The 22,764-nt window shown below is 38.2% G+C and overlaps 1 protein-coding gene across 1 annotated transcript in view; it reads right to left on the minus strand.

Moving 5' to 3' along the window:
* The window catches only part of SYT10 (synaptotagmin X), a 64,352-nt gene extending 42,924 nt beyond the window's left edge, over positions 1–21,428 (minus strand). Inside the window, exons 1-2 of the mRNA XM_008584276.1 lie at positions 20,955–21,428; positions 4,865–5,222 (exon numbers count right to left, since the gene is read on the minus strand). Of these exons, the coding sequence (XP_008582498.1) occupies positions 4,865–5,222; positions 20,955–21,105 (509 nt within the window). The 5' untranslated portion in view covers positions 21,106–21,428. The remainder of the gene's footprint in view (positions 1–4,864; positions 5,223–20,954) is intronic.
* Positions 21,429–22,764: the final 1,336 nt, after the last annotated feature.

The following is a 22,764-nucleotide window of genomic DNA, read 5'->3' on the forward strand; positions in this document are numbered from 1 at the left end:
TTAACTTTTAAAATATCTCTTACTATAAACTTTGCAATCCTGGTTTATATATTTTTACATAGATCTTCATTTTTTCTTATAACAATGTACACCGAGTATTCTGACATTGTATGTGATAGTTTAAAAATTACTTTTCTAATCAATCATAGCAAATTGTAAATATTACAAATTCATCAGCACATGAGTCAGTGATTTTTTTCCCAGGTACATTTTCCCGCTTTTGTTCATGTTCAACTGGATCTGCCATTATATTTCCTAATTATTTTCGGTAGGTATTTTGAATCCTTTCTAACAGTGGCAAACTTACATAATTCGTCATGTTCAACAAATAATTTTGCCACTTACTATTCACCTCATATTTACACCATTAATGAATGCACAGAAAATTGGCTCTCATACTCATACCTACAAGTGTGTCACTATTAACCGCCTTCTATTATGAACCCAGTTTTATCTCACCACTTGATATCTTTAAAAGAGCAAAATGAAGTGAAGGGATGATCAATCCACCAAAAGCATTCACTTGATGCTTATTATGCACCTACACAGTGCTGGAAATCAGGAGGGCTTAAAAGTAGGTTCCATCCCTTGTTCTCTAAGAACTTAGCATCGAGTTTGGCAAACAGCTAGATGAAGCTCAATATTAAGACACTAAATAATTAATTGCTAAACTGTAGCTACAGCTTTAAATAATAAAGGATAATAGCTTATAATTGGGCAGAGAAAGTAGAGTCTCAGATGCACTTTCCCTAAATGTCTTATAATGGGTAGAAATGAAGTCACCATTGTAGACAATGAGAAGCAGCATGAGCAAAAGCACAGAGGGAGGAGATGTAAGGTCTTCAGCAGGATGACGGAAAGACCAAACACCCTTCTTGTGGGCAACCATGAGAGATCCATTTGAAAAGACAAGATGAGGTCATGGGACTCATTTGCTGATTTTCTTTTTTCAACAAATACACCCTGAGTTCCTAAAAAGCTTTGTCTAGACATCACAAAGCCATATAAAGGTGAGTATGGCAGATTTTCTGCCTAAGAAAGCAGTGCAGAGCTACGAGTGTGGGGGCATATGGAACCACAACGTAATAATGGTATCTTGGTGTAATTAGATATTAATAGTCTTGAATGTCAGGCTTTTAAAATGTTTGGACTAGACATGAAATGATTGAAGTGCCACTTCATGTCTTTTATAAGGGATCTTAGATTCTTTCTTTACAGCTTTGTTAGATTTCTGTTTTGTGTTGTTGTTGTTTGCTATTTTCTGATTTTTATTATACTTTACTGGTTTCAAAATAGACGTCTTCCCCTACAGTCTGTCCTATAAACTGCTGCCAAATTAATTATCTTAAAACATAACACTTATCTAAGGGACTCTTCTGTTGCAAATATTTTTGACAGGATAGACTCTGAACATCTTGGCTATGATTTCAAGGCCTCCCTATACTTTAATTCCAACTGACTTTACCTTCCATTATTTTTTCGTTCAACTGTATTTTCTGATCAAGTTAGTTTGCCTGCTGATTTCTCAGCAACACTTTCTTCTGTGACTCTTCACAAAAAATGCTTCCATCTGGGATGCACATCTTCTTCTGATAACGATTATGTGAATTCCTAGTTTCCTTTAGCCTCAGCCTAAAGACCCTTCTCCATCCCTCAGCTAGAAATAATTTCTCTATGCACTGAATTTCACACTCTCCACCACAAAGTTTGCGCTTATAATTCCTCATATTGAAGTTGGTATTACATGTCAGCTGGGTCATTTGGTTGCCTGGTAGGCTGATGGGGCCACATGCCCAGGTATTTGAAAAAGGAGAAGAGAATTTGGGAAATGTGGTAGTTTCCAGCAATGCTGCTAACTCTGGACTTATCAGGATGTTAGTTAAGTATCGAGACAAAACTTGCTTGAAAGGGTGTGATGTTGTTTGTCATCTACTCTCCGAGCCAAATAAAAGGGAGTCCCAACAGTGGACTGGAGCAAGGACATACTAATAAGGTGAGGAAAGCAAATATTAAAGTCAAACTCATTGTGTGTATGTGTGTGTGTGTGTGTGTATGTGTGCACACGCGCGAACATGCACACACATACCTGTGTATGTAGTGAGGAAAGCAAATATTAAAGTCAAACTCATTGTGTGTATGTGTGTGTGTGTGTGTATGTGTGCACACGCGCGAACATGCACACACATACCTGTGTATGTAGGTTTGATTTTGCTACATCTCGGTGAGAAGTTGGCATTTGAACAGAATAATCTAATTTATAATAGTGGGCCCTTGATCTCTGTGTCCAAGTGGACTGTATAATGAATTCAGCAATTTCCTCTTCCTCTCCATATAAAGGTAATTTCTAGTATGATGAAGTGATTAATATAGATGAGGGTTTTTGAGAACTAGAAATAATCAAGTTTTCTGCAAGGAATTCATCCCAGGCCAAACAGATTAAAATCATGACTCAAGTCATTCACAATAACCACATACCATTCCAGATTTCTAGTTGAGCAGAATGAGCAGGAAGATGCCCCTATTCTCCAACCTCCAAATTACTCGTCCTCAGCAGACTTGTAACCACCATCTTTAATTGCAGAAAAATTACCTCCTTGGTTTTATGCTCAAAACGTGTTCCAGCAATCTGAATAAATTTGAATTCTTACTCTTGCCAGCTGTATGACTTCAGGCAAATTTTCAAATCTCTCTGGGCTTCAGTTAACTCACAAGTAATGGGATAATTAATAATACTTACTTCATGAAAGTTGGTGCAGGATTAGTAGGTAGGTTGCCTTGGCATAGTAACTAAGTTGAAAGTTCTCAAAAATAACTCTTTTCTTCTTCCTTCCCCAGCCACCCACATAAATAAGGAAATTCAAAGAGACAGATGAAATGATATCAAAGTTCTAGCAAAATTATGAATTTATATTGTACTTTTTCTCTTAGAAAATACCAGATATGTACGATCTAATTTTTATGTTTGTTTTTAAGATTGAGAAGTGTTTTTCCAATTTATATCACATAATTACTGAGAAATCCGGGGCTAGACTGATGAATCTTCATTACTAGTTTATATTATTTCCAGAAAACAATTCTTCAACTAATGCTAATCATCACACATGTGTTCTCAGTATTTTTTCTCTCATTATTCTCTAGCTAGGGATAGTCAGATGAGCAGTTTCTTTATATTCAACAGATATTTTGAAGATAGTATTTTCTTTTTCTGAGTTTTCCAAAAAACATAGATTACTTCAGTTTTTCTTCATTGAGTGTCCTTATGTAGGGTGTACTTATCAATTAAAAGAGTTGAATAATTCTGAATACTAAGCAGATATATATATACATAGCTGTTTTAATATTTTAAAAATGTTTTGCAAATTAATTGAACATTTTTACCCTGAAATTTCTGAGTGTCTCAAGCAATTGTGGATATTAAATACCATATTTGGCCACAGTTTTCAGGGATGTTAGTAGTGATAATCAAGTAAACACATGAGATAATTTTAAAGCACTTTTCCTTATAGATAGACTCGAGACAGTGTTTTGGAAAAAAGCAAGTTCCCCCGAAGGCATTTTTTTCTATTTCTAAAACATGTTAAAAAAAAGTAATATATTGGGTAATTATTTATAGTTAAATATCCACAATAAATAAAATGTTAAAATTATCATTTATTCAGTTACATAACATAAAAATCACAAATAAGAAAAAAAATTTAAATGACAGTAAGTACCTCTGCTCAGGAAAACTTGTCACAATAATAACTAAATACGAGGCAAGCCTTGATTATATAATTTAAGTAGCACAGAAAAGTGTAACACGGAAAAGATACCTCCATCCATCCTCCTTATCCCCAAATTCTTTATCTCAAAGGTAACAATTATTCTTACTTATTCCTCAGGGATATATTTCTGAAAGAAGTGCATTTATTTGTAGATACAATCCTTTTGTATTTACACAAAAGATATGTTGAATAGTCTTTCAATCCTAGTAGCAAACATGACCTATTTTTTCAATTTGATAGATTTCTGGACCCACAAAAGAATGTCATGTCAGAAAATATGAATGCACTTTAGGTTCAGAGAGGTAGGAAGATAAGATTAGGAAGTAAATTAGTCAGCAGGAAACAGCAGTTACCCTGCTCTAGGGTAAACCCAGTTGCAACTTTTGGGAACCAGAGAAACTACTATCATGTTTGCTTTAAGAACTGACGACTCTAGTTAGCAGAAAAATAACTCTTTTCAAGAATCTCCCTTCTTTTACAGTTAATACAATTTGAATACACTGTGGCAAATTATTTTCATTCAGACAAACTTTTGCCGATTTCCCAGCCTGAGTTAAAACGTATTTCCTTACGGAGGTCATCTTCTTCCTCCCCTGTATGGACACTCCTTGGTATGCTCATGACATTTAGGCTCTTGTGGAAGTTATCATACTCTGCCCAGTATAAGGGTTTGGTCTATATAAGCTCAAATGAACAGTGACATTTTCCAGCAGTTTCATGTTTATAGTGTAGGTGCTAAATAATTGTAGTAGACTAAACATTAGTCTCTGTTAGTTGTAACTAAATTTCTAGATGATTCCTAATTGTTTTGTGCCTCATGATACACATTTCAAATGGCTGTTTTCTCTATATTTATTGATTGAATTAAACTAAGTTGAAAGTACAAGTATAAACTATCAACCAATGATATTTCAAGGGACAGAGCTAAATAATAATCTTTAGTTACAAGATTTTACTGAGACCTCAAATTCTACTAAGCCCCTTTCACGGTATTCCTCCCTATTTGGCTTCTTGGTCCTCTCTTATGAAATCATACTACACAGACACACACACACATATACACACACACATAGAGTTTTACATATTTGATCTTTTCTTACCGGGATGAAGACGTAGGCTCAGTGGTTTGCCTTTGCACACGTGCATGTTTAATCAAATGCTCTTTTAAAGCAGTTTGGACTTCTGCTGGGATATCAGGGGAAGTGTGGCTGATTTTTATTGCAGGTTCAATAACTTTTAGTGCTGGTTTTTCATTTTCTTTAACCTCTTTTTTCTCTTCAGTCTCAAAAACTTCAGTAGGAGCACTTGAAATGCTCTGTGGAAGGGTACTGACGTTGGAGGTCACAGGTTTGCTTTTCCAGCACGGCCAGCACAATTTCCAGAAGACAAAAAGCGAGACAACCAACAAGGCCAGGCCACAGAAACTTACAACCACTGCTAACAGGCTGACCGAAATATCTGGAAAAAATTACAATGTAAAGAAACATAAATTATAATATAAATGAATATTATACATATAAGGGCATAAATTTTGAAATCATTTTACTTTATAATTATTATTAATATTTTCTTGATTTAGAATTTCAAAAATCCACTTTAAGTTATCTTTGTAGGGAGGAAAGATGTCTGGAAATTCTCAAAGGAGATATTTGTAAAGTTCCATCCCAGGAAAAATTTCCAATTGCATACAGGAAAAGCATGAAGTATGCATATAATTTCTAAGTACACTACATGGGGTTGAAATTTTGCACATGAAACTTGATAATTTGCAACTTGCCATGAAGCCATAAAACCGAAGAAACTCCGAAACTGCACATAACAGGAAATGTTTATTTGCTTCTTCTTTGATCTAAAGATGCAAACTTCTCATTCTCTAAGCAGGAAATAATGTTAGTTATTTGTGTGAACTGCTTTCTATTCTATAAATGAGAACAACACATTACTAACAGAGAATAAGTAAACTATCAGCTATATTTTCAAACTCTGTAGGTCCTTTCTGATGACTCTTTATGCTTCTAATTTCTTAAGTCCTAAAGTATGTACTGAATCATGCTATGGTTTGAATATTTGTGTCCCCCACAAATTCACATGTCGAAATTCTAACCCCCCAGGATGATGGAATTAGGAAGTGGGACCTCTGAAGAGGTGAGTAGGTCATGAGGGTGGAATCTTCATAAATGGGATTAATGCCCTGATAAAATAGGCCCAAGGAGCTCTTTTGAGCTTTAACCAGCTGAGGACACAGAGAGAAGGCATCATCTATGAACCAGGAAGTGGGTCCTCACCAGACACCAAATCTGCCAGTGACTTTATCTTGGACTTACCAGTCTTCAGAGTAGAAGAAATAATTTCTGATCTTTATAAGCTACCTAGTTTATGATATTTTGTTACAGCAACCTGAATGGACTAATACAAATTGTTATTTAGGTATCTTTAAAATATTTTTATTTAGGTTACAATAGGTTTGTAATATAACTTGAAGTCAAGGTACGGTTATGCCTCTGCTTTCATGGTACTGGTATAAAAACAGACACTCAGACCAATGGGACAGAATACAGAACCCAGAAATGAACCCACATACTTACAGCCAACCAATCCTTGACAAAGGCAACAAGAACATACATTGCAGAAAAGACAACCTTTTCAATAAGTGGTGCTAGGAAAACCGGACATCCAAATGCAGAGGAATGAAACTAGACCTGTTCCCCTCGTCATATATGAAAATCAACTTAAAATGTATTAAAGACTTAAGTATAAGACCCAAAACCATAAAATTACTAAAAGAAAACATAAGGGAAACATTTCAGGAGGTAGGACTGGGCAAAGACTTTATGAAAAAGACCCCTAAAGCACAAACAACAAAAGAAAAAACAAATGGGATTATATCAAACTAAGAAGCTTCTGCACTGCAAAGGAAACAATCAACAGAGCAGAAAGACAATCTACAGAATGGGAGAAAATATTTGCAAACTATACATCTAGCATGGGATTAATATCCAGAATATATAATAACTCAAACAACTTCATAGTAAAAAAAACAAATAATCCAATTAAAAAATGGGCAAAGGAGCAGAATAGACATTTTTCAAAGGAAAACTACCAATGACCAACAGGTACAGGAAAAAATGGCCAATATCACTAAGCATCAGGGAAATGCAAATCCAAACCACACTGAGAGACTGGACATTGTTTAAAAGACTGAGAATAACAAATGCTGACAAGGATGTGAAGAAAGAGGAAACCATCTACACTGTTGGTGGGACTGTAAAATATTATAGTCATTACGGAAAACAGTATGGAGATTCCTCAAACAACTACAGATGGAACTGCCATATGATCCAGCAATCCCACTGCTGGGTATATACCCAAAGGAATGGAAATCACCATTTTGAAGGGATACCTGCACTCCCATTTTCATCACAGCTCTGTTCACAATAGACAAGTTATGGAACCAACCTAAATGTCCATCTACAGATGACTGGGTAAGGAGAATGTGGTATGGAATGCTACTCAGCATAAAAAAGAATGAAATTCTGCCATTTGCAGCAACATGGATGAGTCTGGAGAAAATTATGTTAAGTGAAATAAGCCAGACACAGAAAGAAAAATACCATGTCATCACTCATAAATGGGTGCTAAGAAATAAGGAAGGAAGGAAGGAAGGAAGGAAGGAAGGAAGGAAGGAAGGAAAGAAAGAAAGAAAGAAAGAAAGAAAGAAAGAAAGAAAGAAAGAAAGAAAGAAAGAAAGAAAGAAAGAAAGGTGTGGCCTGTGCATAGTTAGTTTTTGTTAGTTTTTCTTATTTTTTCCAAATATTTCCAAAGTTATGCTCCACCTCCCTGAGAGTGGACGATCTACCAATAATACATCGAATTTTCAGAAGGAAAGAATGAATTTACATTTACTAGAGGTGGGGGGGAGGTTGGGAAGATACTGGGTAAAGGACACAAAGAATAATTACAATTTGTTATAATGAATATGCAAGTAATATTGATTTAATCATTACATGTTGCACACAGGTAATGGCAGTCATTGCTATACCCCCAAATATGTATAATCAGTCATGTTTCAATAAAAAAGAATTAAAAATATTCTTATTTAAAAATAATTACAATATTAATATATGCTCATTATATAAAATGATTCAAAGGAATATGGTTAAAAAGTTAATAAGACTGAGTAAAAAATAAGTGGGGGAGAAGCAGCATATATCTCATGCAGAAGAATCCCGAACAATGTATGTAGATCGTCCACTCTCAGGGAGGTGGAGCATAACTTTGGAAATATTTGGAAAAAATAAGAAAAACTAACAAAAACTAACTATGCACAGGCCACACTTAACATAATTTCTTTCTTTCTTTCTTTTTTTTTTTTTTTACTGGTAAGGGGATCGCAACCCTCGGCTCAGTGTTGCCTGCACCACGCTCAGCCAGTGAGCGCACCGGCCATCCCTATAGAGGATCCGAACCCGTGGCCTCGGTGCTACCAGTGCTGCACTCTCCTGGGTGAGCCACAGGGCCGGCCCTTAACATAATTTCTTAAGTGCAGGCTGTGCATATGCATGGTGACTTCCTTCCAGAGAGTACTGTGGGGAAGGTAGTAACTTCACAGTGGAAAAACCTGATGAACACTAACCTTATTCAGCTGATCAAGGTTAACATTGACAGTGATGAACCATGCTCACAGCATGTACCCTTGATAAGATGTGATGAAAATGGCACTTTACCTCTGTGGTCTTCCTCCTCCAAACCCATGACCTAAGTCTAATCATGAAAAAAGTACCAGACAAATTCCGAGAAGGGCATTCTACAAAATACCTAATCAGTATTCCTCAAAACTGTCAAGGTCATAAGGAAAGTTGGAGAAACTATCACAGCCAAGAAGCATATAAGGAGACATATGACAACTAAATACAATGTGGTAACTTGAATGGGATCCTGGAACAGAAAAAGGACATTAGGCAAAAACTAGGGAAATGTGAATGAAGTGTGGACTTTAGTTAATCATGTATCAATACTGGTTTATTAATTGTAACAAATGTATCACACTAGTGTACGATGTTAAGAATAGGAGAAATTGGGGATGGGGTTTATGGGAATTCTGTACTATTTTACTAATTTTTCTATATATATCTAAAACTGTTCTAAAAAGTAAAGGCTATTTAAAAAACAATTAATAATATCTCCCTACCCACTTCCATTTTCCTTCTAAGATAACCAGTGTTAACAATCTGATATTATAGCATTCTTAAAGTTTTGAAGACCAAATGGATTTCCTGTAAAGTACAATTTTTCTGGATTTGAATAACGTTATAATTTTCTTTTACAAACTTTGTTTACCTTCGACATCAAATACAAATTCAATTTATTTTGTTTGTTTTAATAAAAATGTTAGAAATATGTTATGGGCTGAATTGTGTCCTCTCCACCTCTCTAAATTCACTTCTTAAAGTCCTAACCCCCAATTCTTCAGAATGTGATTGTATTTGGAGACAGGGCCTTTAAATTGTTAGTTAAGGTAAAAGGAGGTCATATGGGTTGGCTGTAATCCAATGAAACTGGTGTCCTTATAAGAAGAGGAGATAGGGACACATACACAGAGGGAAAACCATGTGCAGACACAGGGAGAAGGTGGCCATCTACAAGCCAAGGAGAGAGGCCTCAGAAAAATTCATGTGAGGAAGTAAGTTTCTAATGTTTAAGCCATCCAGTCTGTGATACTTTGTTATGACAGCCCTAGCAAACTAATACAGAATAACTCAAATTTCTTTTAACCACCACTCTAAATCCAGGAGGTCCCACCCCTTCCCAGAAGTAACCACTGATACCAGCTTAGTGTATATCTGTCTAGCCCCAGCACTAATAAACAAAAATATACTTATAAAACCATAAACATATACAACTATATAATACACTTTTTTCCTACATAAATGGCATACTGCATATTTCTTCCTTCAATTCACTTTATTTTTTATTCAACAATATTTGAGGTCCAATTTCATGTCACATAGCATTTCATAACACTTCATCATGATGGATATTCAGATTATGCCCAATGTTTGCTACTTCAACACAGCTGCAATGGACATCCTTGCACCTTTCTCTTTGTGCATATATTTGTGACTGTTTCTCTAAAGTAAATATCGAAAAATAGAATTGCTGGGTCATAGGTTGTGCACATGTTTAGTTTCTCCAGATATTTCCAAAATGAATCTCAGAGTTGCTGTAATAAAAACATCACATGAGTTTACCAGTTCCTACAATCTCAGAGAAATATTGTTGTACTTTAATTTTCACTGATCTTATGGGGAAATGAAACCTTGTTTTTTAATTTATATTTTTGTGATTGGTAAGATAAAATGGTTTCATTTAAACCCCCAAATTTGTAGTTAATGGAAATTCATTTGGAAATTGAAATAATTCCAAGTGTTTATTGCTACTTAATTATAAGAATAAAAATTAATTTTGACATGCTGTGATACATGCATATTAATATTTTCCTTCATTTTCCAGTTGCTTTCTATTTTTTTTTTTTTTTTTTAATGATGACCAGTAAGGGGATCTTAACCCTTGGCTTGGTATCATCTGCACCATGCTCAGCCAGTGAGCAAACCAGCCATCCCTATATAGGATCTGAACCCGTGGCCTTGGTGTTATCAGCACCGCACTCTCCCAAGTGAGCCACAGGCCAGCCCTCCAGTTGCTTTCTAAAGCAACTATTGAATGTTTCCCATGTATATTCCATTGGTGAAGAGTGTGAGATCATATTTTATATTTTGTAATTTACTTTTACTTTTTTATTATTCGTTATTGTTTTATTATTTTTCTTGAGAAAAAGAAAAAATTATAAAATTAATGTACTTCCTAGTTATTAGCTATGGTTTAAAAATGGACAGATAAATACAATTATGGCTTCCTAATCTTGGTTTATTTTCAGCTCCATTTGCAATATATTTTTCTGTGCACTTTAACTCAATTAACTTCTTCAATAGGGTATCTCCTATATACTTGGAGTCAAAAGCCAAAATGTAAGGAAACTACAGGACAGTGTGGAACGGGGGGAGGATGGAAGTAGTTATCAGTTTCTAATTGAAAACACCTCCCTTTTTACTCATGGAGGTCAGGCGTGAGAGAACCTCTTACACTCTATCCACAACAGTTTTATAGAAATCCCTTTATGCCACTGTTCCTAAGGAGGGACTCTGGCCTTCATAAGTTCTCATCTTAGGAAATCTCTGAACTTACTTCCATTTTCCCCATTGCTTTATTGATAGCACAAACTGTCACTTTCAATAGTGTTCTGATTTGGGTAAAATATTTTGTGGCCCCCCAAATGACAGAACCGGATATCAATTTTAGAAAGAAAATTTTCTCTACTTCTCTATATTGTAAATTTTATAGGATCAATTCCCCATGGAGAATGCTCATAGTTGTCCAGCCAAGCCTGTGACTGTTTGGGCAAGTCTAATTAATTCAGGTGACTTATGAGGGTACTTCATCAAGCTCATGGAAAGGTTTATTTTAATTCATTTTTTCCACAAACTTGTTGAAGTACCCTCATGCAAGCATTAGCCAGTCCACTTTGTGATAGACCTAAGCTTACTCCCTAATATTTTAGTTGCTTCGTGCCTGACCACTGTGTCCATCTTTCAGTTGTTCTGGGCACAAGTAGGTAAGAAAATGGAGTGTTATGTATTAGCCTCCTGAAACATTAAAATTTACTTAGAAAGTTTAGTTTCCATTATAGACAAATTCACTTTTTTCAGTATCAAATATCTTCAGAATATGAGTTTCTCCCCTTAATAATCTGTGGAATCACCATTCAATCAATACCCAACCCATACATATGCCTCTTTCCCCCTAAACACTCTTGCATGTGTCAAGATTCCATGACAATTCTAATCTTGTAGCTCTTTCCATCCAGAGACAAAAAGTAAGGGGAAAGGAAATCCCCTTAACAGCAAAAATGAAAGAAGTTGGAAACAAGTTAATTGTACTTTATTTATTTTTACATTGTTTGCTATTGCAATTATGACTGATCATTAACAATACTAAAACTGATATCAAATGTTTAATGCTTAGCTCTTTATGACAATTTTTTTTTCCAACAAGCTTTGTTTAAAATAAATAAAAAGAATCTAACAAAAGACTAAGTGAGGATCTGGGAGAATGTATAACAACACCAAAAAAGTCTAAATAACGTTTTTATGGTCTGTCCTCCAGGATAACTCAGTCCTTCTAGGCCTCAGGGTCTTTGATGGGTGGGGCACCCTTCCAGGCTTCTCAAATGCCTGCAGGGCTTTCCTTCATTTTCTCTGCTATTAGCATTTGACTGCCTCACCTGCTAAGATAATGTCTTTAGCAAGCAGTTTATCTGCTTCGCTCTTGCATTGTTCTCCGGTTCTCCCGCTCTCCATTTCTTCACAGCATGTCCAGGCTGCAAATTTTCCAAATCTGTATGCTCTGCTTCCCTTTTAAATTCTTTTTTAAAAAAATTTTATTATTTTTTAAATTTTTCTAAAAGATGACCGGTAAAGGGATCTTAACCCTTGACTTGGTGTTGTCAGCACCACGGTCAGCCAGTGAGCGAACCGGCCATCCCTATGTGGGCTCCGAACCCGGGGCCTTGGTGTTATCAGCACCGCACTCTCCCGAGTGAGCCACGGGCCGGCCCTTCCCTTTTAAATTCTGGCTTTACGTTATGCCTTTGCTGCCATAACTCAGAGGGGGCTGTTAGAAGTAGCCATGCAGCCTCCTTAATGCTTTGCTGCTTAGAAATTTCTTCAGCCAAAAGCTCTGGTGCGCAACTCTTAAGTTCCAGCTTCCACAAAGTCCAAGGGCATGGACAATATGCAGCCAGGTTCCTTGCTATGGTGTAGCAAGGGTGCTCTTTTGTACAATTTCCAATAAGTCCCTCATTTCTATCTGAGACCTCATCATCTGCATGGCCTTTACTGTCCACATTTCTATCAGCATTCTGCTTGCCATCTCATAAGTCTCTAAGACATTCCAAACTTTCCCTCGTCTTTTTCTGTTCTTCTAAGTCCTCCAGACTCCTCTAACCTTTGCCCATTACCCAGTTCCAAAGCTGCATCCACATTTTCAGGTATCTGTTTAGCAATACCCCACTCCTCGGTACCAATTTTCTGTTTCAGTCCATTTTGTGTTGCTGTAACAGAAATACCTGAGACTGGGTAATTTATAAAGAAAAGAGGTTTATTTGGCTTATGATTCTGGGACAGCTGCATCTGGCATGGGCCTCAGGCTGCTTCTACTCATGGTGGAAAGTAGCAGGCAGCCCGTGGGTCCAAGCAGATCACATGGCAAGAGGAAGCAAGAGAGAGAGAGCAAGAGAGAGAGAGAAGGTGCCAGAGTCTTTTAAACAACCAGCTCTCGGGCCGGCCTGGTGGCGCACTGGAGAGTGCACCGCTTGGGAGTGTGGCGGCGCTCCCGCTGAGGGTTCGGATCCCATGTGGAGACCGGTTCCCGCTCGCTGGCTGAGCGCGGTGCGGGCGCAACACCGAGGGTTGCGATCCTGTTGCCGATCCCCGGTACGGGTGCAACACCGAGGGTTGCGATCCCGTTACCAGTCAGTAAAAAAGACAAAAAGGAAAAAAAAAATAATAAAATAAACAACCAGCTCTCACAGGAACTAATAGCATGAGAACTCACTCAGTCATCTATGTGAAAGAGTGTAGTGATTCTGAGCCAGGGTTGCTGAAATGGGAAAAAGAGAAGATTCTGAAGAAAATGGAAAATAAAAGTTCTAGTGAAGGAATGTGATGATTCAAAAAGGGCAAGATGTGATTCATTGGGAGACAAACAGAATGACGAACAAGAGAAGACCATGACTTCAGTTTTGGCCATACTGAGTATGAAGTACTTGTGATTCGCAAGTAGAAATTTTGAGTTGGCTGCTGGTCATGCATACTGCCACTCGGACAGAACTGAAGGACTTCCTTAAATAGTGGGATCTAAATCCATAGAAGAGAAGATAAAAGTTTCTCAACAGAATCCTGAGCACACCAATATTTAAAGAAAGAGAACTTTAAGGAACATGAAGCTTACATAGAAGACTGGGAAAGAGTAGACGGAAAGGTATGGAAAAAAAGTCAGGGCAATGGGTTTTTATAGAAGGTAGAAGAATATTTTAAGTGGTCAACAGTGTAGAACATTAAAATAAGTTCAATTAAAACAAGGGTTGACAAGTGACCATTAACTTTAACAAGTAGGTCTTTAGTGAATCTGATGAGACCAGTGAAGTGGAGGGTGTGTTAACCAGATTAACATGGTTTAAGAAACATCTGGCAGTAAGGAAGTGGACTCTGTGAGAGGAGATAATTCCTTCAAGAAATTGTACTTAGGAAAGGAGGAGAGAGAGTGGCATTAAGTACAGTAGCACACAGAGTTGATGAATGATGAAGGTGCTTTTGTTTAGAATATGCAATGCTTCAGCATGCTTAAAACTGATGAGAAGGAATCAGTACACAAGAAGACACAGTTACCCAGAATAATTAGTAGTGAAATCCTACAAAAGGCGACAATGGATGGCGTTTAAAGCAAAGGTGAAAGAATTGAATTACTTCTTCCTTTGTAAGAAAAAGAGGATGCTTTTGGATACCAGTGAATTTATAGGTCTTCGGGTAGGAAGTCAAGGAAGAGGTAGGTTCAACTATCAATTATTTTGGGATATTTGGAGATTGTTCAGGAAATTTGAAAAGAGTAGGAAAAGTTTAAAGTAAGAACTGTAGAGAACAGTAGAAAATTGAATAGGAAAACATAGGAAGCCTGGTCAGAATTTAGAGTTTGTTCAAAATTGGAGACTAATAGAGTGATGCCAGTCTGCCTGGTTTTAAAATCTATTCCTAAACACTCAGTTGCTTTGGGATAGAGAGACAGACAGATTTATCCATGAATGATTTTTTTGTTTATTTGCTTAATTTTCTAGGGGAATGTGATGAATTCCAAAGGAGGAAGTGATAGCAACAAAGAAGTCATGCTTCGTAAGTATGAGCCATACTTATTGTCAGGGGATTCACACAGAAGTAGAAAGTCTGGTGAAGATGAGTGCAGAGGAGCTTTCAGCTGGGGATTGGAATATTTGAATTTATAATTCTAAGACAGCATTGTTCACCACAATGACAAGTGTTTGACATGATCATCAAAAGAAAAGATGTAAAGTGAGGAAGAGGAGAAGATCACTTGGAGGAAAGGGGCCAACAAACAGGAGACCAGGGTGATAAATATGAAGGGTCTGCATTTTCCACATGGACTTTTAGGTTGCCCATTACAATGGGCAAACTTGATGACTAGGATCTCTCTAGCTCACATTTTCAATGTCTCCAGATAATTAGAAAGAATCCATTATCTGACATTCATCCTATTGTATCTTGGTAAGCTTAAGAGTTAATGAAATTTACAGAAATTAGATTAGATTTAAAATTACTCAAACTCTGGTTTGATCACATACATATGCGTAAATATTGCTGTACCACTATCGATCCACTTACCTATTTATCTGTCTGTCTGACTATATTTTAACTCCTTTTAGCTATAAAGATTTCACTTTTTTTCAAATCTTCATATCTCAAAATAAAGTAAAAAGTTGTTCTGAAAAACTGAGAAAAGATCGCTCTCATCAGAACACACAGAAATCCCCAGAATGCTAATTCCTCAGAAACTTTTAGTAAAGCAGAACTTTGCTAAAGTCTATATAATCAGAACTATACATCTATATAATTCTATTCACTGTGGCTTGTGAATACTGGTAGGTCTAATTACCTACTACCCATGCAGCTGGCTATTATCATGCAGAAAAAGCACAGACCAAACAGTGATCATGCTCTCAATTCCAATTACCACTACCTTAGTTGATAGTCTTCTTCTCTGTGTCTTTCTGTATCATTTCTTTTTTTTTAAATTTTAAAATTCTAGTTCATCTTTAATTTTTCAAAATGTATAAAAATGTGATTTCTCATAATTAGTCAGAAATTATAGTTTAGTTCATGGATATTCCAAGCCTTTTGTTTCTTTGGTTGCTACTTGTTGTTGCCTGACCACAGGCCACTTTCTGTTTATGGCACCATTCTGTAGAGACAGAGGGGGAATAAAACTCGAATCAGCAACCCTATTCAAAGAAAGCTGAGGCAACTGACTCTAAGATAAAAATCTGGGATTCTCTTTGAAGTTAACTTATTTATACAGGATGATATTCGTGTGATATTACTAGTTCTGATATTCATATAATATTCATATTCGTATAATACTATTATTCATATATTCATATATTACTATTATAACAGGGAATAGTTCTCATTTCTTTAAGATGGGGCCAAATTAACAGTGACTTTAACAAGATAGTTTATTTCTCTGTCATGTGGAGAGAGACTGTCCCAGCACAAGAAGGCCAGGGAAAATATTTCAACTCCAAGGTTTCTGGAATCCTTGTTTCCTCTATATTTTTGCTCTGCTATTCAAAGGTTTTTGTTCTTCCTTAAAGTACAAGATGGCAAGCTACCATGTTCATATTCCAGGCAGCTGGAGGGAGGAAGAATAATAAAGGAAAAGGGAAGGTGAGGTATGTGCTTTTATTTTAAGTGTACAATCCTGAAGTGGTGCACATCACTGCTGCTAACATTCAGTGGTCAGAACTTAATTAGGTGGCCACAACAAACTGCAAGGGAGACTGAGAAATGTTGTTCCCCCCCTTTTTTTAAATGCTGCCATATACCCAACTGAAAATAAGGGATCCTATTACTGTGAAGTAGAAAGGAGAAATGAATATAGGAAAGCAACTAGCAGCCTCACCTTCTGATACATAATACAATCAATCAGCATACTTATCTTTGCAACAATGCCTCATAATTTCTATTTAATTTTACCGCACTTTGCCTTTCTCTTGAATTTCAGTAAATGATAAAGCACTTTATATTAATATCATATTTAATTGATTAAAAATGCACATTTTAAAACATATCGTATTTCTGAAATCAGATGTATATTAATATCAGATTTTAGAGATTCACGGCTCATATAAAGAGGAAATACAGATCTTAGTTTGTCACAAGAAAAAAAGGTTAAAGCAAAAAACCAAAAAATAAAACACAAAAAACAAAATAAACCCACCAATATTCCCAAAATATTGATATCCTCGAATTTAGAAAAATAGATGTCTGATCTTATGAGATCTGCTTGGCCTTTGAAGATAGTTGTCCATTTCCTTTGGGAACAAATGAGACCAAGTACAAAATGTATTCATGGTCATGTGACATGAGACTAGAAATAGTAGAAGTTGGCCATTCTTCAGTGCAGTGACAATGTGGAGGAAGAAAAAAACATTCTCATACATCATTCTTCAAAAGGGCCTATAAGTTCTGAACTATAAGTTCTGAATTCACAATGGTTCAATTATTCTTTTTCAGACCTACAAGTCTCAAGGGATAATTTCCACTGACATATGTTTCTAAGTTGTAATTCTTTATAACAATCATTAGGATGTGAGAAATTCAAAGTTATGGTGATACAAAAATGATAACTCAATTAATTGGGTAGTTATTTGCTTGTGTCTATAAAGTAAAACCTATGAAATCCCCTTACTCCTTTTAAGTCCTTATAATAGACTCAAAATGCCTTGATCTCAAAAGAAAATCATGATGCAATTTTTAAACTTTTACTTAGTTATTTCTATTCTATTAGTTATGAAATTCTTCGCCATATACCTACTCATTGTTCCCACCTCAAAGAAATCGAGGAACACATGTATAAATTTAAAGAATTTGTCTAAATTTTTATTTTAGAACTTTTAGTCCCAAATTAAAATTGTGTAAAAATGCAAAATCAAAACACTGATAAATTAAATGCTTATTAAAAAATTTAAATTAAGGGTGCATGTATACAATTGTAATGTGAGTGTGAATGTGAACTTAAGTGGCTTTGATTGGCTGTGATTTATGCCTTTCAAGCAACATAGGTTCCTTGAACTGATAAGCATTTGAGCACTGATTAATGACTGACCAGAAATTAACCTAAATGCAGTTCAAAACTATTATGTATATTCAGTCACAGTATATCTGAAAAATAACATTTGAGACAAATATACTGTCCTGTGTTTTCCTTAAGCATTTTATTATTACACCATATTGTGCGTTAAGATGAATTGGGTGGATGACATATGACATACGCCTCCCCTATTTTGGGAAAGAAGGAGAATTAGTGGTAAAATGACTCCCAAATCATCTGATTTTCAAAAAATTGCACATGATGAACTTTCTAGTATTCTAGTAATGCGGACACATATAATGGCTCTAATAAATTATTCCAAAAGAGTAAATTAACTAGTGTTGGCATCTACAGACTAAGTCTTCACAAATTTTACTAAAATATGAGGCTGATCAACTTGGTTGCGGGATCCTTAATGGCAATAACACTGCTGCTCCTTCTGTTACGGCTGTTATGGCAAAGGGGATAGTGATGCTTGAGTTTTATTGGCATTTAAAACCCATTATGATAATATATTATTTATATACGTGATTTGTAACTCCCTTAATGTTGGATGACTTTAACTGGGATTACCTGAATTTCTCTTCCTCTATCTCTATGTGAAGGACTCAAAAATACACATAATTTTGAACCTCGTGATTGTCACTGCAGTGCTAGAATAAATGAAACCATCTTAGTCATGCTGATTAATCAACTTTCAAAGTAAATAACCATTGTACCATTCAAAGTCACGATGTTCTCCTACCAAAAATGCACTTCTCATTAAACAAACAATGGGTAGAAGGGCCACTGAAAGTGCTTTTATTTAGGGATCTATGGTAAAGGGTACTAGTGCACATGTTAGAAGAAAATCTACTTCAAAGAATAATGTGAAGCTGAGTGGCTAATTAATAAAGTTAAAGATTTGGTAAATAATCTTTGAATCCACTTCAAAAATGTTAGTAATATTGGGAATCTATGAGCGTACTTTAAAAAGTTAATAAAGATTCATATTATCTTTCAATTCTATTTTTCCGCAAACTTTCTGAGGTACCCTCATATTTGCAGATTAAAGTATTCTACTGCTGTTGCATAGACTTGCAAACGGAAAACGTAAAGCAATCTTGTTCATCTTTGAATCTCACAGACAACCTAATAGAATACCTTCCATAGTGATAGCCATTCAATATATATGTTCATATATTAAGTCGAATACCTCACTTGAATAGTATATATTTTCCCTTAAGGGGGAAGCATGCAATTGTTTTAGACTAATTTTTCCCCACTTTTTGTTCTCAAGGGAGAATTCAAAAGGAATTAGGACTACAATTACTTCTTATGGTGCTTAGGAAAAGCTCAGAACCCTTTCCATCATTCATATGCTGGGCTTTACCTTAAACTGACAAAGTTGTGCATTTTAGAATGATTTAGAAGCTAGTATTTGGTTTCCAAACTTCACACGTTTTCCTCATTACCAGCCAATTCAAGACCCAGGAAACCAGTATTTGGTGTGTGATCACAAAGGGGCATGTGTGTCACTAGAGACATTTCAGAGGAGCTTATCTAATGTCACCACAGAGGACTCTAAGTCACACTATACTGGTCTTCCCCTCATGCTTTTAACAACGGTACACATTGCACGGTGTTCACCCCGTCCCTTCACTGATAATTCAGTGGGGCATGTGTGTCACTAGAGACATTTCAGAGGAGCTTATCTAATGTCACCACAGAGGACTCTAAGTCACACTATACTGGTCTTCCCCTAATGCTTTTAACAACGGTACACATTGCACGGTGTTCACCCCGTCCCTTCACTGATAATTCAGTTTCAGACACTCCTAGGAAATTAACACCTACTGAATAAATGGAAAAGACTCTCAGTTGTATTTATGCATTCACGAAATGTCTAAGTTCCAACGTCTGATAGGAGAAATTATGTGTCATTCCGCTCCAGGGTCCAAGCAGCAGCATCTCCCCAGGTTCTGCCAAGTGCAGACAGAAGCCTCTCTCGGCTCCTGTTGCCATGATCCGAGAATTCGAAAACCCTGCAGATATTCCATGTAAATCATGGTAGGTAAACGCTAAACTAAATCCATCTTCCTTTGTCTTGGACTCTGGGGCAGTGGTGGAGGTGGGGGATTCACTAAGTGTGCCCTCCTTTGCTCTTACCCAGCACGCAGGGTTGTCTGCCCTGAGCTTGGCGGACTCGTTGCCCTGGCTACCCTCACCCCATGAAGCCTCGCCAGGAGACCAAACACGACAGGGAAGGCAAAGGGAAGAAAACAAAACAAAACAAAACCCTACAGAAAGAATGGCAACCTTCCAGCCGGTTGCCGAAAATCCCGAAACCAGTGTTTGTCTCCCAGTGCAACAAGTGACCCTCACCAGGGACTCTTGAAACCACGCTGCCTGCAACTCCGGAGTCCATCTCGCCCGTGGGGGCAGGGCAGCAGGCTGGACAAACCAACTATTGAACGTGTGGTTAAAGTCTTTTCCCCAAGCGTGACCAAAACGGTGGCTCTGATTTGCTACCCCCACTCCCAAGCCTTGAGGAAAATGTCACCTGAGACTTCTTTCCATCTCCAGATTTCTGACGAGCGTTGTCCTTCTCCTTCCCACCCCATTTCCTTCCAAGTTTGCCGTAGAGCAGGGAGGATGCCTGTGAGTTGGGGGGTGTATGAGAGCGTGTTGTGTAGAAAGGATTTATAGCCTTTCCCCCCCTCTTTTCCACCTCCTCGATATGTTCCCTGAGCCTTAGGGGCTAATTAATAAAGTTAAAGATTTGGTAAATAATCTTTGAATCCACTTCAAAAATGTTAGTAATATTGGGAATCTATGAGCGTACTTTAAAAAGTTAATAAAGATTCATATTATCTTTCAATTCTATTTTTCCGCAAACTTTCTGAGGTACCCTCATATTTGCAGATTAAAGTATTCTACTGCTGTTGCATAGACAAGAAAAAAAGGTTAAAGCAAAAAACCAAAAAATAAAACACAAAAAACAAAATAAACCCACCAATATTCCCAAAATATTGATATCCTCGAATTTAGAAAAATAGATGTCTGATCTTATGAGATCTGCTTGGCCTTTGAAGATAGTTGTCCATTTCCTTTGGGAACAAATGAGACCAAGTACAAAATGTATTCATGGTCATGTGACATGAGACTAGAAATAGTAGAAGTTGGCCATTCTTCAGCGGAGCCCTCCCCGGTTACCTGTGCTGCCTCCGCCCTGGCTGCCCCTGTCCGGGGGGAAGATGCCCGAGCACTTCTCCCACTCCACCTGGCCAGCGAAGCACAGCTCGGTGACGATGTGCAGCGCCTTCTGGCACAGGCTGCTCACTCCGTCCTCCTTGTGGAAACTCATTGTTGGGCTTTTCTTGTCGTTTCCTTTTTCTTTTTCCCTCCCAGTGAGCCGTCCTTTCCCCTTCTCGTTACCTCTAGGCTGACCCCTCTGGCGCCCTAAGCCATCGTCCGCCCGCGGGGACTTGGGCCGGAGAGCGCGCTGCTAAGAGCCGGCAACTCTTAGGAGCCCCAAGTTGGCCCCATGGCGGGAGCGGAGGGCGCAGGGGAAGGCGGAGAGGCACGGGCGGCAGCCGAGCCAGGCGGCGGCGGCGGCGAGCTTTGCGCCAACTCTCCCGCCGCGCGAGCGAGCCGAGGCGAGCCGGAGCGAGAGACCCGGCATGGAGTGCGGAGGGGCGGGGGGGACGTAAAGAAGCAGAAGCCCTCGCCTCGCAAGGGCGCCCCCCTCCTCTTCCCGGCGCCTTTGTGTTTGTGGCGGGTGTCTGGCGGTGGCGCGTCCAATCGCANATGCTTTTAACAACGGTACACATTGCACGGTGTTCACCCCGTCCCTTCACTGATAATTCAGTTTCAGACACTCCTAGGAAATTAACACCTACTGAATAAATGGAAAAGACTCTCAGTTGTATTTATGCATTCACGAAATGTCTAAGTTCCAACGTCTGATAGGAGAAATTATGTGTCATTCCGCTCCAGGGTCCAAGCAGCAGCATCTCCCCAGGTTCTGCCAAGTGCAGACAGAAGCCTCTCTCGGCTCCTGTTGCCATGATCCGAGAATTCGAAAACCCTGCAGATATTCCATGTAAATCATGGTAGGTAAACGCTAAACTAAATCCATCTTCCTTTGTCTTGGACTCTGGGGCAGTGGTGGAGGTGGGGGATTCACTAAGTGTGCCCTCCTTTGCTCTTACCCAGCACGCAGGGTTGTCTGCCCTGAGCTTGGCGGACTCGTTGCCCTGGCTACCCTCACCCCATGAAGCCTCGCCAGGAGACCAAACACGACAGGGAAGGCAAAGGGAAGAAAACAAAACAAAACAAAACCCTACAGAAAGAATGGCAACCTTCCAGCCGGTTGCCGAAAATCCCGAAACCAGTGTTTGTCTCCCAGTGCAACAAGTGACCCTCACCAGGGACTCTTGAAACCACGCTGCCTGCAACTCCGGAGTCCATCTCGCCCGTGGGGGCAGGGCAGCAGGCTGGACAAACCAACTATTGAACGTGTGGTTAAAGTCTTTTCCCCAAGCGTGACCAAAACGGTGGCTCTGATTTGCTACCCCCACTCCCAAGCCTTGAGGAAAATGTCACCTGAGACTTCTTTCCATCTCCAGATTTCTGACGAGCGTTGTCCTTCTCCTTCCCACCCCATTTCCTTCCAAGTTTGCCGTAGAGCAGGGAGGATGCCTGTGAGTTGGGGGGTGTATGAGAGCGTGTTGTGTAGAAAGGATTTATAGCCTTTCCCCCCCTCTTTTCCACCTCCTCGATATGTTCCCTGAGCCTTAGGGGTCACCTCAAAAGTGGTATCAATAATCCCTGCTGGTTTGCCAACGTTGTCATGAAGCCCTAGAAAATCACACATATTAAAGGACTGTGGAAACTGTCAAGAGCTCCACAGGTTGCAACCGCGGGTACCCGTACGAGGATCCTTTCCGCGCTCGGAGGTTCGTGGCGTCCAAGAGTGGATTCTCTAGCCCGGCTTCTTCGCCAAGCCCGGGACCCGCGGGAC

This window comes from Galeopterus variegatus, unplaced genomic scaffold (assembly GCF_000696425.1).
Source record: "Galeopterus variegatus unplaced genomic scaffold, G_variegatus-3.0.2 Scaffold3200, whole genome shotgun sequence".
NCBI lineage: Eukaryota > Metazoa > Chordata > Mammalia > Dermoptera > Cynocephalidae > Galeopterus > Galeopterus variegatus.